Source organism: Panthera pardus, unplaced genomic scaffold (assembly GCF_024362965.1).
Source record: "Panthera pardus isolate Hobbes unplaced genomic scaffold, ASM2436296v1 HiC_scaffold_16, whole genome shotgun sequence".
NCBI classification, from domain to species: Eukaryota; Metazoa; Chordata; class Mammalia; order Carnivora; family Felidae; genus Panthera; species Panthera pardus.
Genome location: NW_026526721.1, coordinates 86,208,110 through 86,226,366, shown reverse-complemented (window position 1 = coordinate 86,226,366; position 18,257 = coordinate 86,208,110). Strand labels below are relative to the sequence as shown.

General features: G+C 37.1%; 1 protein-coding gene across 12 annotated transcripts in view; it reads right to left on the bottom strand.

The window, feature by feature from the left end:
* Positions 1-18,257, bottom strand: part of PEX5L (peroxisomal biogenesis factor 5 like) — a 228,092-nt gene that overhangs the window by 102,074 nt on the left and 107,761 nt on the right. For 3 of the 12 annotated variants that reach the window (XM_053903615.1, XM_053903616.1, XM_053903614.1), the window contains one exon: positions 805-870. The exons of the other annotated variants lie outside the window; for them this stretch is intronic. In XM_053903615.1, coding sequence (XP_053759590.1) covers positions 805-870 — 66 coding nt within the window. The remainder of the gene's footprint in view (positions 1-804; positions 871-18,257) is intronic. 12 annotated transcript variants of the gene reach the window in all.

The following is an 18,257-nucleotide window of genomic DNA, read 5'->3' as shown; positions in this document are numbered from 1 at the left end:
CAGTAGCAATTTTCATATGTGTTCTGGAAAGTTTATATGGCCACAATCCTTAGAATAACTGACTTCTGGAAAAATAAAGAAAAACAATGATTTACTGCATAACAAATTGGGGTGCATAATGATCCCAGGTTTTTTCTTTATGAAGCAATGTGAACTTCCTAAAACAGAGATGCATACAATTCTGAATTCTGGGAAAATATTTATTATGGCACTATTAAACTATTTAACATTTTTTCAAACTATAAACATTATTTGGATGAAACATTACATACTATAAAGTGATATCGCTTTAAAAGCTACACTCATTTGTAGACTAAATATAGTTTAACAAATATATTTGCAGCTTATTTTTTTAAAAGAGCAAAATCATTTGTGAAGAATTCTTTCCATGCTCCAAGAAGTTCTAATAATATAGCAATAAACAAAGTGGCATGCTTATATTTAAATTCCTAATATATTTAAAATAACAAGGTATACTTTTAAAATAATAATAATAATTCAGAATCTGCTCTTGGGCTAAGAAGAAGATGTCAATTGATAAGCATCTCAAAAAATTTCAGGTCAATATTTCAATATACCATTTATTTGAAATGCTACCAATCATAAACTACATACAGATATTTTTCACATGTGCAACTATTATAGCTAGAATTAGCAACGGACATGCCATTTCACTAAAACAAAAAACAAAACAAAACAAAAATTAGTCCTTTCATGCTGAACTCTAGAACAAAGCAGTGGTCAGCTAGAAAGGATGTATAATAAACACATGCGGTGCTTTTTATTTCTTGCAGAAAAACCCACCAAAGCCAGGGTCAGGTCACTTTTTTGAAGACAGTGCCACTTTTTCTTCAAGGTTACACCTACTACCTGAAAAGAGTCATGACACCCATGTTAGTGCCTGCTAGCAACTTTTTTTCTTTACACCTTTTGGCTTTTGAGTTATTACCCCACGAGCCTCACTGTTCTACAAGTGTGGTACCGTCGGAGAACAGAACGGGAAGGTCCGCCACAATGACATCTCCATGGTTCCAGACAGAGCATATACAACCACTGGCAAATCAAATGAATATGCTCATATAGCAAAGCAAGATTTCCCCCAGACCATATTGCCACCTCCACCTGGTATCTTCAAATCAAGCTGTGTTATCTCTGACATGTCCATTTATCTTGTGTGGGTAACACTTCTAGAATTCAGAACTTGGCTGATAATGGATTTGGCAATTCAGGGAACGATACTACTCTGTTTATCAGCAGCTGTGCAGGGCTGACAGTGATACACCCATACAAGTCTTTTCGTTTTTGAAGTCAGTGGCTTAAAACATTGTAAGAAATATGTATGCATAATTATCTAGACTTCAAGCTCAATTTTCTAAATATAACCACACCAAAGACTCAATATTAATCTATTATCTGAAACAATACAGAGAGAGCAAAAATGAAATATATGCTTAAGCATACAAGTGGATTTAGAGTACATTAAGCCTGTATGCTTCTGTGTAATTCTTAGCAACAACAGAAAAGAATAGTGCAATGTTACAAGTTGATTAGCACATTGGGACACCTTCCGGCAATTTATTTCAGCCTATTTCCTTTCGAATAATACTTCAAAATCACCTTTCCTCACTTCCTTTTTTAATTTCTTGAGATGGTATTGATTGTTTGGAAAACATCACCATATGTAGAGATTTCTATTTTTCTTGGTGATTTTCTGTAGAAAATTTTTCAATATTCTTTTTTTTCTTTTATCACTTTGTTTCCTCACCAGTGATATATATAAAATAATCACTTTTCTAACAAATAATAATTCTTGAGAACAATCTTTTTGTTAACTTCTATTATAAGATCAGGCATACATGAATGAAATGCAGATAGTACAGCAAGTGACATTGATATTTATTAAGAAAATCTAATTTTGGCTCACTTGTCTGTGTTAACATAGTACATAAACAACAGAGTACAAAGTACTGAAGTCCCAGGATCTTCGCAGGCTGGACACCAGGCTGTGAAAGCTACCAGACATCTTTGGATGTGGAGGTATTGGCTCCAGGCCGGTCTCATAGGGAGGAGAACTAAATTATTTGGAGAAGCTGCTATGTGCTGGGTACTCTGCTAGGTGTTTTACCTATTTTTATTTGTACCATCACATGAAAGCTCTGTGGGGCACAAACTGTCTTTGCCAGATTGATAGTGAGGTGTGTGTGTGTGTGTGTGTGTGTGTGTGTGTGTGTGTGATGGTGTGATTTGGCTGAAGCCTCAAAGCCAGTATGTGGCTAAACCAGGACTGAAGGCACAGCCACCTCCCAGACTGTGTGCTTCCTTCTCTCCCACATCCCCCTCACTGATTGCTATAAATGCAGGTTGTTTATACCACTTAAGTTTCGAGAAGGAGCCACTTCTCAGTATAATCGCAGAGTGTGGGTCTAAGGAAATATTTTTGAAAAACGTTTTCTTCAGTGTGCAACGGTCAGTAAGAATCAGCCATCCATGACTTCACTCATGAGTATATTTTGAATGAAATGTTTTTGTTTTATCATTATGGAAAACTAACCTACAGATTTCATGTATATACACTTCTTTTCATTCCGTAGATCTTATCAGGTTTATAACCTTTAGCATCACTTTAATTCTTATTAAATGTTAACTTGATGCTATTAAATGCCATCTTTACTAGGATTGTCCTGAGGTTTTGGGTGCACAAAATACTTCAAGTATACAATTCCAAAGTTCCATGTCCCATTCATAAGCAATTTTATAGTTGCAAATTCTATTACTGCTACTATGCAGATTGTAATTTAAAAATCATTTTTATTATTCTTAATCTATCAACAATAATCCAGAGTGCCTTCAACAGAGATATTCAAAAGTAGAAATGGAGAAAAAGTAAGTTAGGGGAAAAGTAAAAGACTATAATACTAAACATCACTGTTAACCCCAAATTATCTAATATATGAATTTAAAAAATAGACTTTCTTTTGCTATAATTATAAAAATTAATACGTGCTGTTGCCAAAAATTAAGAAAAAGCACTAATAAAAAATAAAAATAGCAAACCTGACATTTTCATGCATTGTCCCAAAGTTTCATATTTACAACATTGGAGATTAAGTAGTTTTTTAGGATGAATGTTTTAAGAATAGGCAAACTACCATCAACTTTACAAGTTTGAGTGTATTAAATATATTTCTTCATATATACATGTAGGCAAGTAAATACTTGCCACTGATATTAGTTTAACAATGTTGTTTCAAATGAAATGATATTCAGTTTTGCATATGCTGAAAAATTATAAATCTCATAACTTCTGGACCCTGGACTTAAACGCACCTGTAAGAAGGTACCCACAAAAAAGCTAATTTCTGATGGTTGTCTTGTCTCTCACGTGCAGAGACAGGATAACCTTTTTTTACTTGGGAAGGTAAATGTCATGGTAAGTGTCATTTTCCAAAATGGGAAAATGTCAGAACAATGCTTCCTGGTATCCTCTGAATGCTGGTGATCCCTGCCTACCATATTGTGTCCTTTCCCATTTTGTGTGTTCCTGTAGCTTTCTTCAAACTAGAGGAGGGTTTAGACCAGGCTGGTTCTATCACAGTTACAGTTAACTCATCCCCATCCCCTCCTCCAACAGAATAATTTTAAATTTTAAAAGCCATACAAATAGAACTAAATCTGGGTCTACTGGCTAATCCTTGTTTCTAATCATATAGAAGAAAGCACAGATCCAGATGTAAACAACTAGGATGCATGGACAGAGATTCTTAACCAGAGATTCATATATAGAATTCACAAATCATAATGTATTCACTATTGGTTCAGTGAGGGCTTCCATATAGTTCTTCCTTACTATCCTGTTTTTCTTCCACAGCATTGTTTTTCCAGATGAGAGGTACACTCTGCTCCAAGCCATCACCTATTCTAGGAACTCTAGAAAGTCTTTCATTTCTCCTATATAATGGTTGTGCCCCTGGTGTGTGTGATGTGCTTAACAGTCACTTTCTGTTGTACCCTTCCAGACTCTGCAGGTGGTGGGGCTGTGCAGGGAGTGGGTTCAAGAAAGTCATGGATAACAATCTCTATGGTTGTTAACTCTAAACCTCCACCCACAAAAGTCACCAGGATTCTGAGCCCCCCACATGCACATTCACGCTCCTTGGCCTGAGTGATTGGTGCAGAGGGATATTGACTACCATGCGGCCCTAGCACTTTTGCCTTCATGGGTCCCTTCCTCCATTAAAAAAAAAAAAAAAAAAAAAAAAAAAAGTCAAAAGTCGCATCTTATGACTGTGTTGTTATAAAGACAAACGTAATCCAGGCTGGATTTATTATTACACATCCATTATTATAACAGTCATTTTGGGGGCTCTGATTTTAAGAGAGATTAAAACATTTTTATGGGCCCTTAAAAGCATCTAGTGCCCTATATACTGTGTCCACAGTGCCTAATGCCTACATTGAGCCTGGGTCATGTCTTTTCAAGAGTCAGTGTGGCGTCCCCAGGTCTGCTCGGCTGTCATCTTTGGGGGCTCTATTTTGGCTGTGGTTGTTCCCACCCTAACAGGCCCCTTTGCTATGGCCACTGCTATCACTATTTTTGTTAGGATTCAGGGAGTCTCCCCTAACAGTACTTACAAATCTTATTGGGTGCCCAATCAGTAGCTTTTATCTTGTAGTTCTTAAAACACACTCAGAAAATCTGGAACATTTAGGCCGAAGGCAGAAAACATTGCTGTGTAAAATTGATGGGATTCTTAAAATGTAATCTCTCCACACCAGACAGCAAGGCTAAGCACTTCATTCTCTCCTGCCTCAGGGTGTGTTCCTGACCATCCAGGAGCACTTCTGAGAAAGTTGAGTCACCCTGTGTCTCTACTTTTATTAAAAAAACAGCCCTCAATGACTAGAGTCACCAACTGGTTCCAAAGTTTTCCTCACTGTTTTTTTCAATTTCTGTTCCTCAAGAGAGAAACAGAATTGTTTCTTGCCTTGCACTCCAAATTCCTGAGTTGTGCATTAAGATTAGGCTCCTCCCAGGGACCTGGTTATAATCCTCTATTTTGTAAAATGGTTTTTGATTGTGTCTCATCAAAAAACTGCCTTGTGTGGGTGGAGACTATGCTCATTTCTTTTGAACCATTTTGTACGATTAGGTATAAAATAGACACTCAAGTTTACTTAATAAATACAAGTATTAGATGCTGTTTTCAAGTTATTTAAGATACTGAAATCACATAATATGGCCAACTTTGACAGGAAGTGAATTCTGAATTAGATAAAAAGTCTTAAAGACATTTAAATAAGTTTCAAGCATCTAAATAAAAATTCATTAATATTAATAATATGTTGCCAAGTAAATATGTTTGAAATTTGCTCTGAAGGACAGATAAGACTTATTTTTAATTAATAAGATCCATTTGTCCACAATTTACCATTTGTTTGTTCTGTTGAGAAGGTTAAACATTCTCCTGCCTAAGCCTAATTGTCACTGTGTCCCTGGGGCTTATTTACTTGTGTGCTTAGCAAGCTTTCTTGACAAAAGGTCAAGGTGACAGCACTCGGTTCTCATTCACCTATAACCAGTGATGAATTGGTTAAGTTTACTATCACGTTTACTCTGACTAATGTGGCTCTAAATTACTTAGCACCTATTTTATCTCAACATTGAGATAAATATAAACAATATATATTTACATATTTTATTTAATATATATTTATATATTATGTAAATAATATAAATTTGGTAATTAAGAAGTAAATGTAGAATAAAGTATTGTTTTCTTGTTTTGTATGATAAATCCAAAATTTGTTATTTAAAGTTATATTTTATAATATATTTATATTTTAGAGACTTTTAATAATATGAGAAATACACAACCAAAAATGTAATCTTAATTAAAGGTTACTCTTGTTACTTTCAGTCCCTTGTTAAATATCTCAGATGATTTGCAAAACAAGGTACTTTTCTGGGGTTATTTATAAGAAAAAGGAAACCAGTGAAAAACACAAAGTCCTAAAGATTACCTTGTTATTATTTTCTTTTTGAAAAATGTCTCCCCAAATGTAAGTACTCCAGACTGCTTGAATCTTACTTGCACAAATGGATGGATGTCCCAACATTGAAGAGAAAGTATGATAATTATTCTTCACCAGCATGGGTGCTTTGAGGATAAGGAAGTTGAGACCTGGCCTCTTTCTGAGAAGAATTAGGAGAAGAGGTCTTGAGGTCTGGTTTCTAAGCATATGCAATAGCCAGGTTAGTGCAGTATGTAAGATCTTAGACTGTTGAAGGTAGGTGGGAAGGAAACTTTGGAGGAACCATTTTACAAAAATAAAATATGGTTTCTTTATCATTTCTGTCTTTTCCAGATTTTCTAAGATTGGAAAATTTTCCAAAATAAATACAATAAATAAGAATCCTTGCAGGTAAATATGTGGTTAAGACCATGAAACAGTTTCTGTGAAACTTACTAATCAGTGATTAGATGCATCCCCCAACCTCTTGCCCCTAATAAGTAATATATCCATATACCAAGTCAAAAACAAGTCACAAGAAAGAATTTCATCCTCCTACTAAATTGGAGACCTTTAAATGTTGACAGTTATCTCAGAGCAAAGAGACTGAGTCCTCACACCCTTTTTAAAATAGATGGAAAGACCATATATTAATATATTGCTACCAAATTATTGACTTCGAGATAGGAAATTTATCCAGATGTCACAAGGAAGAATTGTACTGCATCTGTTTTTTTTCTAGAGGAGGACTATTAGGTAGTGAAGTGGAATTTGTCCCCTTTATTAATGCTTCAGGTAAATTCTATTGCTAATTTTTGAACAAGGGTAGTGGACTTGGAGCCTAAGCACCCAGTACCCTTCTTTGCGGCTTTCCTCATTTTCTGGAAGGTGCAAGTGTTTTTACCAGTATGTTCCCCAGTCACCAAATGCTCTAGTTTTATTGACATAACTTAAGAAAAGTAAATTAAGAAACTAGGCCAATTCTAGCCAAGAAAGTCTCAGCTAAGGTATTCCATCTGCCTGACTTCCCTGAAACAGCTCTAAGAGAGAAGCTGAGGCTGTGGGAATTCCTATTCTAAAATTCTGGATCAGTCTCTGGCACCTCTGCTTACCTAGATAGTCCTCTGGGAGTCATTGGTAATGTGTGGGTTGGCTCCTCCCTAATGCCTCCCTGACCCTTGAAAGGGAATGAATAGTCTCTCTCACCTTGTGGATAAGAGTTAGGGAAAGAATGAAGAGACCTTGGAGCTGTGAACTCTAATGAGTGTGTGGCCAGGTATGGTTGAAGGGATTACCAGTTAATTGACCCCGTGCAGCCTCCACAGTCTGTGGAAGAGAAAGAGGGATGGCCATGCGGCATGTGGGCACCAACACTGGGACTGAAGTCAGAGGACAGAAGTTTTAATCCCAGCTCTGCCTTTTATACATTATTTTCTCTAAACCTTCATTTTACTTTCTGAAAATCAGATACAGTACTTCACAAATTTGTGAGAATTAAATAAGATTATCTATGAAAGCACTTGCACAATGCCTGTTATATTGTAGGTATTCAATAAAAATTAGTCAACTATGAACTGTTATTGCTTAGCTCATGGGCTCCATGGCTTAATTGTCCTTATGAGATGGATGGCAAAAGATGCAATATTATGTTTGTGAGATTCATCCATGGAGTAAGTGTATGACATTCTTACCACTGCGCAGTATTCCATCATCTGAATATACCACCATTCATATGAATGAATATTTATCCATTCAACTCTTGATGGACATAAGGGTTGCTTCTGGTTTTTGGCTAATGCAGAAAACACCGTAATGAATTTGAGTTTGGAGGCCACAGAGAATATATGAGGAGCAAACAACTGAAAAATAGAGGTGTAAAGAGTAAACAGACTTCCATAACAGCAACATAGGCAGAGAATAGTCACAGTACATATAAGAGGTCTTATCCATGAGCAAATTAAGTCTGAATCTCTGCAGTCAACAATCAAACACCAGGGTTGGGATGACCTAAACCAAAAGGGACTAGTAACGCACAGAAATCAAGGATCAGAAAGCAAGACTGGGACATTGAATCTAGCAACCAGTGGATAACGAGAAACCAGTTTCTAATGAGCTGGGATTAATAAACGTTATGGGCTGAGCTGTTCCCTCCCACCCCCTTCCAAATTCATATGTTGAAGGCCTATCTCCCAGTACCTCAGAATGTGACTCTATTTAGAGATACGGTTTTAAAATGAGGTATTTGGGCGTTCTCTAATCCAATATGAATGGTATTCTTTTAAGAAGAGGAAAACAGGACACAGAAGAAAGACCATGTGAAGACATAGAGAGAAGACAGCCATCTAGAAGCCAAGGAGAGAGGCTTCAGATGAAGCCAACTCTGCCAACTCCATGATCTCAGAATCTTGGCCTCCAGGACTGTGAGAAAATAAATTTTTGTTGGTTAAGCCATGCAGCCCGTGGTACTTGTTATGGAAGCTCCAGTAAGCTCATAGATTAAGTGAACAACTACTGATTACAAAGCGGTCTTCCTTTGGTACCTCAGAAAACTGTTTAGAAATATCCAAAGACAATCAGTATGTAGCAGGGTTATTTATAAGCTTTCGCAGAGAATTCCTTTTGTTACTTCTAATCTGCTCAGAGACTTCTAGATACTGCAAACTAGACATTCTGAACGCAGGTGGCCACAATTGGCCACTATTGTAGTGTCCTGTCGGGGACTATGACCTACTTGTCAGGGAGAATTGCCTAAAAGAAACTCAGATGAAGATCGTGCCTGGAGTGGTCAGCCTGCGCCAGCAGGAGCTGTGCTTCTCAAACTGAATTGAGGTTTCTGCCACATGACCTCAAATTATAGTTTGGAACTTCTTGAAAAGAATTCTCTTGTAAAAAAGCATTTCACTTTTAATTTCAAAATCTGACTTGCCCAAGGAAGTTATTTATTCCCAGCTAAAAGTTTATTAAATTATATACATCTTAGAGACTTCAATTAGTTAATATGTACATCAGTTAAAATAGTTGATATGTACATAAATATAGAACAGTTGAAAAAAATAGAATAAGTAATCATGTATTACAGGTAGGTTTTTTTTTTTTCTTTTCCACAAGCTCTTGCTAATATCTCTGCAGTTTATTTTGTGGCAGAGCTTATGGCTTGTCTCTGGCTGTCAGATAACAGCCTGGACTGTTCTGTATGAAGACGTCAGCTTGGGACTTTAAAGGAATCAGGATTTCTGGAGTGCCTGAATGTTTTAAATGAAGTCAGTTTTCCTCTTTCTAATCACCATAAATCTGTAACTCACATTTCTATTATTATGCAGGTGACACATAAAACAGTTCATTTTACTCTTCTGTCAAACTTTCTGGCTAAAATCACAGTCCTGATTAACTCCAAATGTAGGACACTGTTATAAATATCAATAGATGTATGAAATTTGCTCTTGAAGTTACCACTTAAAGACCTATTAAAAAAGAAAGAACAACCTCTCGATTCTCTCCCCTACCTTGTGTATGGACACCCATGAAGACGAGAGGCTGTGTTGAAAGGACAACCAGGTGGACCATTCAGTGAGTCAGTATTCTAGTGGTTTTGAAGCCAGTGTCTCTATTGTGTCTAGACCCATGTCCTGTGCTCTATATTACATGTTGCCTTTTTTGGAAGTTCTCCTTCAACTGACAAAACGGGAAGGGAAGGAAATGGCTCAAGCTCCTACCTTTCCTTTGGTATTATTCCATTTGCTCATCTATCAACTCCAAGCTGCCAAGGAACACTCTAACCCAGTGGTGTGTGGCAACATGGCTTTATATACATATGGCTACTGAGGCTAATTAATTGGGTTCTGTGTTCACAGAACATGGGGCATGAAGTTGGAAACCGAGGGTTTAATACTCAGAAACTACCCTTTCCATTCTTGTGTGACCTAAGGCAGAGAATTTTGTTTTCTCTAGGTTACTAGTGGGAATGATACTATAAATTGCTTCACTGACTCTGCAGGGTTTTTGTGATAATCAACTAGGTGATATGTAAAAGTGAGCATTCAGTAGGCTCTAACAATTCTATAAATCAGCCAAATCTCATTTGTTAAGTAAATTATTTTCTATATGTATTTGAGAGTCTATAGTATCTAAAAGAACTATTTATTATTTTGAGAGTAATTTGATAATGCCACACTACAATGAGATGAAAAAGTTAACGAACTTGCCCTAACAATAGAAATCCAAAGCTAGTCTAGATCTGGCCAATTCAAGCAACAACTGCAAAACTCCAAGGTACCATTAGATTGCTAAAGAATTCACAGGGTGTTTTATGTGCTCTAGGATTGACAAATACAGAGCCATATTAGGAAATGTATTCAACCAAAGTTATATAATCACAATAACAAAGATGACTCTCAACTTTCAAAGTCTAAGAAAGGATTCAGTGTAGAGAACCTTGAGATTATTGAAACATTTCCAGCAGTTCTAAAAGTATATATTCCTACTAATTAGTTCATTGGTTTGTCTGATGAATTATTAATAGGCACCATATTCATATCTTGTTTCTAATTCTGAAGAACTAGAACAGTTTGATGAACCATTTAGTTCACAAAAGTGTTGGGTCATTTTTACATTCTGCTTCAGGCAGATTGTATGTGTCTCCTATACTGGAAATATGTTCATAATCTGTGTCCCAAGTCACTATAAATAGGCAGAAGAGTAATTTGATAATGTTAATTTTAAGCTGCCTATGAAGCTTTTCTGAATCTCTTAAAAATAGATTCTCTGCTATCCTCTAAAATTTTTTCCTCCAAACTCTGAGATATATATCAAAATAGATTAAATTAACATTTAAAAGAGATTTGGCCTAAACTCATTTCATCTTGCTAAATAATACAGTATGGTCTTTCAAGTTCAAAGATAAAAAAGCAACTACATGGTACAGATATTTCATTAGACTGACTGAAATTACACTAATTGTAGGTTGATGTTATATGAACAGAAAAAAGTTAATTACTTAACATGAAGATCCTAGTTGTTCCCATATCAACATATGCCATATTTTGTAAAACTTTTAAAAGTTTCTCAGAAAGTATAAGAGGTCTTGGATTCTCTACCTAAGATTTTTTTTTTCAGTTTTTATTTATTTATTTTGTGGGGGAGAGAGAGAGAGAGAGAGAGAGACAGAGAGAGAGAGAGAGAGAGAGAGGCGTGAGTGGGTAAGGGGCAGAGAGAGAGGGAGAGAGAGAATCCCAAGCAGGCTTGAACCCACAAACTGTGAGATCATGACCTGAGCTGAAATCAAGAGTCAGATGCTTAACCAACTCAGCCACCCAGGGGCCTCTCTACTTAAGCTACTCCTATAAACACTAAATTGAAGAAAGCTCCAAATGGTTTAAACACCTATCCAAATCAATTTATCTGAAAATTTACACTTACTCCTCTTTTCCCCCCTACCAACATTAACAATACCACATTATCTCCTTCCTTCTAGCCAATTAATCTGTTCAGGTACAGTAAAACAAAAACCTAATTAACCAGCATTCTCAATTAACTTTTCCAGAAAATTTCATGTTTAGAATAAAAATTAACTTACAAGCAAATAAGCTCATTTGAAAGATTCTGAAGATTCCAAGTTATGTACCACAGTCAGTCTATATTCATTCAGCCCATCTCTGACACCTGGGGACTATTCAATCAGGAAAGATGCACCAGGGTAATAGCCCCGAGGCCTGTAATATCCCCATTCTTCAAAGAAAGAATTTGGTATAGTGTATTGCACTTAGTGATGCAGAAAGAAGCAGAAAGATGCAGAAAGATGCATTTAGTGATGCAGAAAATTTCTACATTTTAGGAACATTTGCCACTTTAAAAAAGTTTTTTTTTCTCCTTTAGTCAATCTTGATGTGATGAAAATTTTCAATTAAATATGACATTCAAATGGCTGTGAGTGTTCTGGTTAATTGAAACGCTGTCGTATATCACTAGATTAAAAACACAAAGATTTCTTTTTAATTTCTTATACTTAAACACTGCTTTTCCTCAAATGTTACCATCAAGATGATCAGTTATTTTATTCATTTTTTAAATGTTTTTATTTTTATATTTGAGAGAGAGAGAGAGTTCAAGCAGGCAGAGAGAGAGAGAAAGAAAGAGAGAGGGAGAGAGAGAGAGAGAGAGAGAGAGAGAGAGAGAGAGAGAGAGAGAGAGGAGCTGTAGCAGGCTCTGCGCCAACAGCAGTGAGTCCAATTTGGGGCTTGGGCTCACAAACTGTGAGATTGTGACCTGAGCCAAAGTTGGATGCTCAACTGACTGAGCCACCCAGGTGCCCTAAGAAGATCAATTATTTTAAAGGTCTACTTCCTGTTTTCCCCATTAGTTCATCACAGATCACAGTTGCTTTTAGGTATAACACATATATATTCTGTCATACTTAAATGTATGTATTGTATATCTATCCATATTTATATCTATACCCATATGCAAATCATGGCCAACTTAATGCAGCAGTGTAAAAAAATTGAGATTCATTTTCTAGTGTTATTTGCATTTATAATAAATTGTGTACAGACCTCATTACAAATGTGCTTTAAGAGATTTTAAATTTCAGTAAAAACACAATGTACTCTGTTGTAGAACTTTCTATGTTAAAGTCATCAAGATTTAGAAATTCCAGAAATATTTTTTTCTGCCTGACCTTTCCAACAACTTTAAAAAACAATTATTTCAGTAGGCTTAGAGTTACTCTGACCTTTTCTTTGAAAAGGAAAAACGAAGTTGTTTGCATTTTTCCCCTCATTAAAAAAAATTCTTGTCTTAGAGAAGACTTAATTGGAAATAGAAGTGTGCTTCTTATCTTTGGATATTTTAATACCATAGTGATTTCAGGTACAGCAATGACACAAACTATGCCCCAGTAAAAGAAAGCGACTGACAGTTTTTGTAAGAATTTAACTTGGATTCATCCATTATGGAGCTTATTGTCCATTTAAGTCTCTCTTAATTAGTACTGTAGAATTTTACTCATCTGTTTTCAGTTTAAACTCTGTGAAGGTTTATACTTTTATTTCAAAATCACATAGTACCATATTAATATTTTTATCTCTTTCCTCTTCTTCAAAATGAACAATGAAATTAGGTACTTCAGGACTCTGGGATCTTTTATCAATAATATTTCTCTCCATATGATACTGCACAGGCAAGAGCAAGGGTTTACAAAAATACACAAACTGGATTTTGCCTTTGATTAACTTGGGCTTCAGAAAGTTGATGTCTCACTAACTTTTAGAAAGCTTTTAGAAAGTCAGTATTCCTCAGGGCATCAAACTTCCACAGAGGACAGTCCAAACAGTAGGAGTTGCCTGGCATCATAGAATGTTCTTGCAGGAAGGTGGGGGGGGGGGGAGCACTTTGTGCCTGTATCTCTGCCTATGTCTGTAGAATCTTTTTCCATCACTTCCTGTCCTGTAGCGCCTCACTTGGTAGCTTTTCTGCACCACTCACCATGTTGGTTAAGGCTGTATGGACACAAGTTTCTGGTCTCTGCAGAAACTGTTCCCTTCATTTGGAATTCCCATCTCCTCATCTCTTCCTGTTGAATTCTATGTATTCTTTCATATCCAGCTCAATCACCATTCTTCTTTGTTAAAGTCTAGACTGTGATCTCCTTGAAGTTGGATACTGAGACTCATATTCTGTTTTGTGTTGCTACAAGCACAGTCTTGTGAGTACAGGGGTGTTAAGTGAAAAGCTTGTTGAATGAATGAAGGCATGAATGGATGAATAGATGATATATAGTCCTGCCTACCTAAGACTTCTTGAGGTTTCTTCCAAACCACCTCCTCCCCAAACTCTTCCACCAACATCTCAGGCAGACTAGGAATGGCTCCTGGCTAAGAACGTAATGCAATTCTTAGCAGTAATAATTTAAAACCCTTTGATCTCATTTTAGTAGCCAAGGGAAAGGCTATTATGACTTTATGGCTCATCCATGGACTTTTCATATTTTCTGCAAAGCCATTTGTGGGGGTGGTTGGAAATCATACTTACTTTGGATTAAAATATAGTAGCAATTTGGAAGAGGGAGAAAGGAGAGAAAGAAGATTGGCTTAAAAAACTGCAAAATTAGGGGCATCTGGCTGGCTCAGTTGGAAGACCATGTGACTCTTGATCTCGGGGGTCATGAGCTTGAACCCCACGTGGGTGTAGAGAGTGCTAAAAAATAATAAACTTAAAAAACTTGCATAATTAAAACAAATTTTTGATGGTAAGCTAGTCCTCTCTTCAACCTCCCTCCCCTTGCAGTTATATCCCCAAACCTTTAGTGATATCTGCTGGAGTTACAAACATCTTCTGTAAGATGTAGCCTTTTGCTTATAATTGAGGAATAGAGCCAAATTCCACATTCAAATTGACAAGGTGTGGAAGAAGGAGAGAAAAGCAGAGAAGTAGCTGTATGCTTTGTTCAGTGCTATATATGAAGAACCCAAACAGTAAATGACACGGAATGGGTGCTTAAATATTTGTTGAATGAATTTTTAAAAATCCACAAACCTAAGACTGATAAAACAGAAGCAGGAGCTTAGAGCCAGAGAATTTAGCAACCTTCGAATTTGCAGAAATCTTGTGAAATGATGCGGGGATGGAGAGGTGCTGAATTTCACAGTGCAGGAGAGCTTTGAGTCAATCTTATCTTGATCTTAAGATTTAGGGAGACTCAGCTGGCATAGAGGTTAAATAACACAAAAGAGAAGAAACTGTAACTTGAATCAAAGATGTCTTAAGGAAGGACTGGTACATGTCCGGTGATTTTGAAACCAACACAAATGAACTTAGTGCTGAGAGATATGTGGAGAAGACACTGAATTTTGAAGATTACTGGAAAAAGTTGAAAATTGCAGTGATGTATTACGTGGAAATATAGTGGTTATGTGTTCTGCCTGGAGGAAGGCAAGAGAACATTTTCTGACTTTCCGAGTGAAACAATTTCCTGAACAATGTGAGAATGAAGGGGGCACAGAGACAGTGTTAGAGAGTCACCCCTGAAGAAGAAGGCTTTGTGCATTTGATGTATTCTTCATTTTAAAGCTTCCAAGAATAAAATAGTTCTTTACTTGACATCTAACAATGAACACAGCAATTTCTACCTTGAGGAAATTACTCAGAACTGTAAACTTATCTGAAGAGCGTCATGGTCCAAAGAAGAAATGAACATCAGAGCATCTAGCTAATAAAAATAACTACCAAAATGATATTAAGCAAGCTACAAAGTTTCCAACTGAATTGTCATGAACACTTCTTGAAGTGGATATGATTATATCCTCATTTTACAGAAAAGGCGCTTGAAGCTCACAGAGAATAACTTGCCCAAAGACAGGTCTCTAGTAATAGCAGTAGTAGTAATGAGCAGTAATCACTTACTGAGCATCTAAAATGTACCAGGTACTGTGCTGAATACTTTACATATATTTCAACAGTACCTAGGTCACAACAACTTTTTAGGGTCCATATTTTTCTTTTTTATAACCATTTACAGATGAAGAAACTGAGACAGAGTCAGTGGGAGAACTAGTAAGTGTCAGAGATGGGACAAAAGTCCAGAGTCTGTCTGTGTTTTTGACGGCTATGTTTTATTGTCTACTAGAAAGCTGCGATTAGAAGCCAAGCCTGTCTGTCACAGGGGCCCACACTGTGAGCCATGCCTTTCTACTACCACCATGTTCTACTCAGTGATACCGCGGAACTTCTATTGCAGTTTATGTCTTCCTTGGACAAACACACTGTATACCAAGTAGCCACATGTGGATAAATCCCTGTTGTTACATAGGTCAAATAGCTGGAGGGTATGGTGAGAGCCAGGATTTGGGCACAGGCATATTCAACCCCAAGTGTATGCTCTTTAATTTGTACCACACTAGGTAACTTTTGTGAAAAGTCCTGAAGACACTATGGCAAACCAGCTTTTTCAGTGTCATTGAAGTGGATAGTTTTTGCTGAACTCCCTTTCTACCTCCCTCTGGACAGAGAGGCAGAAAGTCTAAGTTTAAATGCCAGCACTCCAATTTACAAGGGTGCAAATTTGGGTAAAGTGACCTTTCTGAGCTTCTCCGTTCTCATCTGTTAAAATGGGAATATTTATACCCACTTTACAAAGCTGTGTGGAAGAACTCAGTAAAGGGAGTGGACACTGTAGGCATTTGATAGACAGTAGTTTCTTCTCTTTTCTTTCCTTGCTCCTTTCTCTCTCATCTTTTTCTTCTCCTGGACAAAGCAAAAGGTATCACCATTTTTAAAGGCTATAAGCACCGTGCCAATTAGTGTATATTTGTGTGTACTGATAAGACTTATCCACAGACAGTAGAGAAGAAAAGGGGTCCTATGGAATGAAAAGATTTGAGAATTTTTTCAGGGACTTCAACTGCAAGCCCTACTGAATTCTCTAATGTACTTTATATCTCAGGCCAGCTCAAGGCCAGTGTGGATTGGGAAGCACATTCCACAGATCAAGTACCATCTCATTCTATGTGCTCATGGCTTCACATCTATAAATCCCAGATTGTCTTTTGTGTACACCACAGTTACTAGCACAAAAGGAAAGGCAAGGTCAGGGAAGTAACAAGACACTCTGTCGAATTCTTTATGTCAGAAATCAAATGGAATCCTTAAAACACTCCAGCAAAGTAGGTCCTCATACTTCCTTTCATAATGCTGAGGGTTAAGGTGGCAGTTGTGGGACTTAATCTGGTTTTGTTTAACTCTGAAGCTGAGGATCTTCCTACGACTATAGCAGACTGCCTTCCTTTAGGTACTTTATAAAGCATGAGCTAAATGGAGACAGTTCTTAGGCTTATGAAAAGCTTTCCAGTCAGAACTACTCCTTGTCTCCTATTTTGGTGAATGATTATGGGACTCTCTCACAGGCACCTTAAGTCACACTCGATGGAACTCAGGCTCCATGCTTTTCACATGTAGAAGTTACAGGGTCAGCATTTGGGAGAATGTTTATTTCCTTTTGAGTAATTTGTCTGCGAACAGAATAGGCTGCCACTAACTAGGCGTGTAGTGGCTGTGCCTGGAGCAGGGGTTCACGGCTGGGACGTCTGCTCTGTGCACATTCCTGTGATGAATGAGAAGGCAAGTTTAGCAGGGGCTTTCCCCCAACTCTCTTTGAAATGAAAGAAGGAAAAAATCAAACAACAAATAACTTCCTTAAAATAGCTAAGTGTAACTTCCTTGATATAGCTGCGTGTTAGAAGTGCTTGCCTTTCTTAGCTGCCTAGAGAGAGACCTGACAAATGTCCGTCAGGAAAAAAGAAAAGGAACTGCTTCTCTAGGTTCCCTGCTCCAAATTTATTTCATGGAGGCAAAACACAATGGATAGGAAAGTGGGAGCCCTCAACTTCTGATCTGGGTGGAAGCTCTGTCATATCCGTCTGTTGTCTCTCCTAATCAGAACCAGCTCTTTCTCCTTCTGAGGGGGTCTTCTTTCCTAATCCTTTCCTTTTTAGAGGAAAACTCACTTAAGCCCTCCTTCCTTCTTAACCTCTTTATGTTTTAGGTTGGGTCTTTAATAAAATGAAACTTGTGTTTAAGCATCCACTCCTTAGCTTTAACAGAGAATCCAAAACATCCATTTTTCCAAAGCAGAGTTTGTTAAACCAGAAGCATTTAAACAAAACATATCATGTTTTTTTAAAGTTTATTCATTTATTTTGAGAAATAGAGATTGAGAGCACACGAGTGGGAGAGCGGTAGAGAGAGAGGGAGAGAGAGAATCCCACCCAGGCTCGGCAGCTGTTAGCGCACAGCTCAACATGGGGCTCGATCTCATGTCATGAACTGCAAGATCACGACCTGAACTGAAATCAAGAATCCTGAACCAAAATCAAGAGTCCGATGCTTAACAAACTGAGCCACCCAGGCGCCCCATATTATGGTTTTAATTGGGAAAAGCGAAAGGCATTCATGGAGAACCTATTATATGACAGGCACACAATAAGTGTTTGATCTAATATAATCCTTAAAAAATCTTATAGAAAGAAGGTTTTTGTTATTCCCAAGCTTAATAAAAAGAAGACAGCTTCAAAGAGGTTAATTTGCCCAGGAGCACTGAGAGAAAATATATCTATTTTCTAGACATGCCTTAATAAACTTTTCATGTTTTCACAAACATAGTTCCATCAGTACAGATAGGAACCACATCAGTTTTGTTTATGTGGAATCCTTATCACCTAGGAGAATTCTTCACACTTAATAGATGCTCAAAAAGT